Here is a 2,446-nt window from a genome sequence, read left to right on the forward strand (position 1 = left end):
GTCAACGGCTACCACATCCCTCGGGGTTCGACCCTCCTCGTAAATGTTTGGGCCATAGCTCGTGACCCAATTGTTTGGGCCGACCCATTAAAATTCAGCCCAGACCGGTTTCTCCCTGGCGGTGGCTATGAGCATATTGATGTTAAAGGGAATGATTTTGAAGTAATACCGTTTGGGGCGGGACGAAGGATTTGTCCTGGATTGAGTTTGGGCCTTAAGATGGTCCAGTTTGTCACCGCAACGCTTGTTCATGGATTTGATTGGGTCTTGTCAGGAGGTCTGTTAGCGGAAGAGCTCGATATGGAGGAGTCCTATGGGCTTACATTGCAAAGGGCTGTGCCTTTGATGGTCCATCCAGTTCCTAGGCTAACCAGCAAGGCCTATGCGATTATGCGTTAGGTGTTCTCGTCGGGAGAATTCCTAACTGTTATGAAAATAAACAGTGAATTTTAAATGAATAAAGTGTATAAGCTTATATATATACAATCGGCCAATGAATCTCAAGTCTTGGCCCGTTTCTTCAGGATCAAGACTTAATATATAGATAGTGTTACTTATACTATGTTGTTTTACACTAAGCATAACGGTCAATTTCAATTTTAAGCAATGAGATAAACTGCATATAGGATTTTCACTTCTGGTTTGGCAATCACCGTTGTCCTGAAAATCATTATTGGGAAAAACATTATTGTAATAGGAGATATCCTACTGCACTTGTACGATCCCTAAAAATTTTGAGATTGATGGCGAGGATTGGAGGTAAGTAAATCCTCTCTAATTACAACCTAATTAGAGAGGATCTACAAATCCATGATACCTCTTAATCGCCTTATCTCGTAAATTGTGGTATTTAAGGGAGAAGTTAATGGGAAGAATTACTAAAATTGACCTAATGTATTGATGCAGTATTAGTTGATGTCAATTATCAAACAGGTGATTATCGTCAAGTTCGTGGATTAATTAGGATCCTCCCTCTCCTTCTAATGAATGGTTCCAGAAGATATTGTTCTTCTCTGCACACGAAAGAACTCGCAAGAGGCATGAGTTGAATTCTCCAGTAGTTCCTCCGAGATCAAGTTAGTAATTGATTTTGAGTGGAGGAGTATTAAGTCAGCTTTTAGTTTTTTCTAAGTGAAAAAACCAGAGCCCCCTGTTAGGATATATGAAGCCTAACTATCAGACATGCCCTATGCTTCAGAAGAGAGGAGGAACAAAGTTGGAACAGGAGGAACATGATCGACGACGACGAAGTTCAAGCAAAACGACGAAGAAGAGATTTTATGGCGCGGCGGTCGACCGACGTCGTGCACAGCTGGGTGCACAGGCCAGGAGCTCATCGCGGTCGACCGCATGTGGCGCTGCGGTCGACCGCTCAAAGTCCAGAGAGCAGGCCAGAGTTCTGTCTTCGTCGCGGTCAACCGAGCATGTCGCTGCGGTCGACCGGCAAAAGTCCAGAGAGCTCGATCAGGAATAGGATTCGTCACGGTCGACCGCACGTGGTGCTGCGGTCGACCGGAGTCGGGTTTTGGCCCAGTTTCGAATTTTAACCTGTTTTGTTCTGTTTCCTTTTTTATTGGTTAAACCCTTAAGTCTATAAAAGGGTTGGCTAGGGCATGATGTATTAAGACGAAAAATAGTGAATTTTTCTCCTGCGGCGGCCGTGGACGTAGTTTCTCACATTGAGAAGCGAACCACGTAAATCTTGTGTGTTTGAGATTGTTTGATTTTCTCTCTTCTCTCCTAAATCTCTATTTCCAAATCGCATCAGGGGGGTTGTGCATCCCCAACAAGTGGTATCAGAGCGACCAGGTTCGGCGGGAGCGATTTGAGGTCAGAGACAATGGGATCAGAGAAGGAAACATCCAAGATTGAGAAGTTTGATGGAACAAACTTCGGGTTCTGGAAGATGCAGATGGAAGACTACCTCTATCAGAAGGATTTATACCTACCATTGGGAGAGAAGCCGACGGATATGAAGGATGCGGATTGGAAGCTATTGGATCGAAAGGCCCCTGGAGCGATCAGGTTGACCTTGTCTAAATCAGTAGCGTTCAACATCAAGAATCAGAATACGACGGCGGATCTCATGGCGGCGTTGTCCAGTATGTATGAGCAGCCCTCTGCGGCGAATAAGGTACATCTCATTAAAAAGTTGTTTAATTTGAGGATGTCCGAGAGCCAGAAATTCAAGGAACACCTGAACGAGTTTAACGAGATCACGGGTCAACTAAACTCGGTCAATATTCAGTTTGACGATGAAATCCAAGCCCTCTTGATACTTGGTCAATTGCCCGACAGTTGGAAGGGTACCGTTATCTCGATCAGCGGATCATGTGGCAAATCAAAGCTGAAGTTTTCAGAGGTGGTGGACATGATTATGACTGAGGAAATAAGAAGACAAGAGGAAGGGATTTCTAATTCAGGGTCGGCGTTGAACCTTGAGGGC

The 2,446-nt window shown here is 44.6% G+C and overlaps 1 protein-coding gene across 1 annotated transcript in view; it reads left to right on the forward strand.

The window, feature by feature from the left end:
• The window catches only part of LOC109835873 (flavonoid 3'-monooxygenase-like), a 4,582-nt gene extending 4,051 nt beyond the window's left edge, over positions 1–531 (forward strand). Inside the window, exon 3 of the mRNA XM_020403856.1 lies at positions 1–531. This exon is cut by the window's left edge and continues 270 nt beyond it. Within this exon, the coding sequence (XP_020259445.1) occupies positions 1–399 (399 nt within the window). The 3' untranslated portion in view covers positions 400–531.

This window comes from Asparagus officinalis, chromosome 4, assembly GCF_001876935.1.
Source record: "Asparagus officinalis chromosome 4, Aspof.V1, whole genome shotgun sequence".
Taxonomy (NCBI): Eukaryota; Viridiplantae; Streptophyta; class Magnoliopsida; order Asparagales; family Asparagaceae; genus Asparagus; species Asparagus officinalis.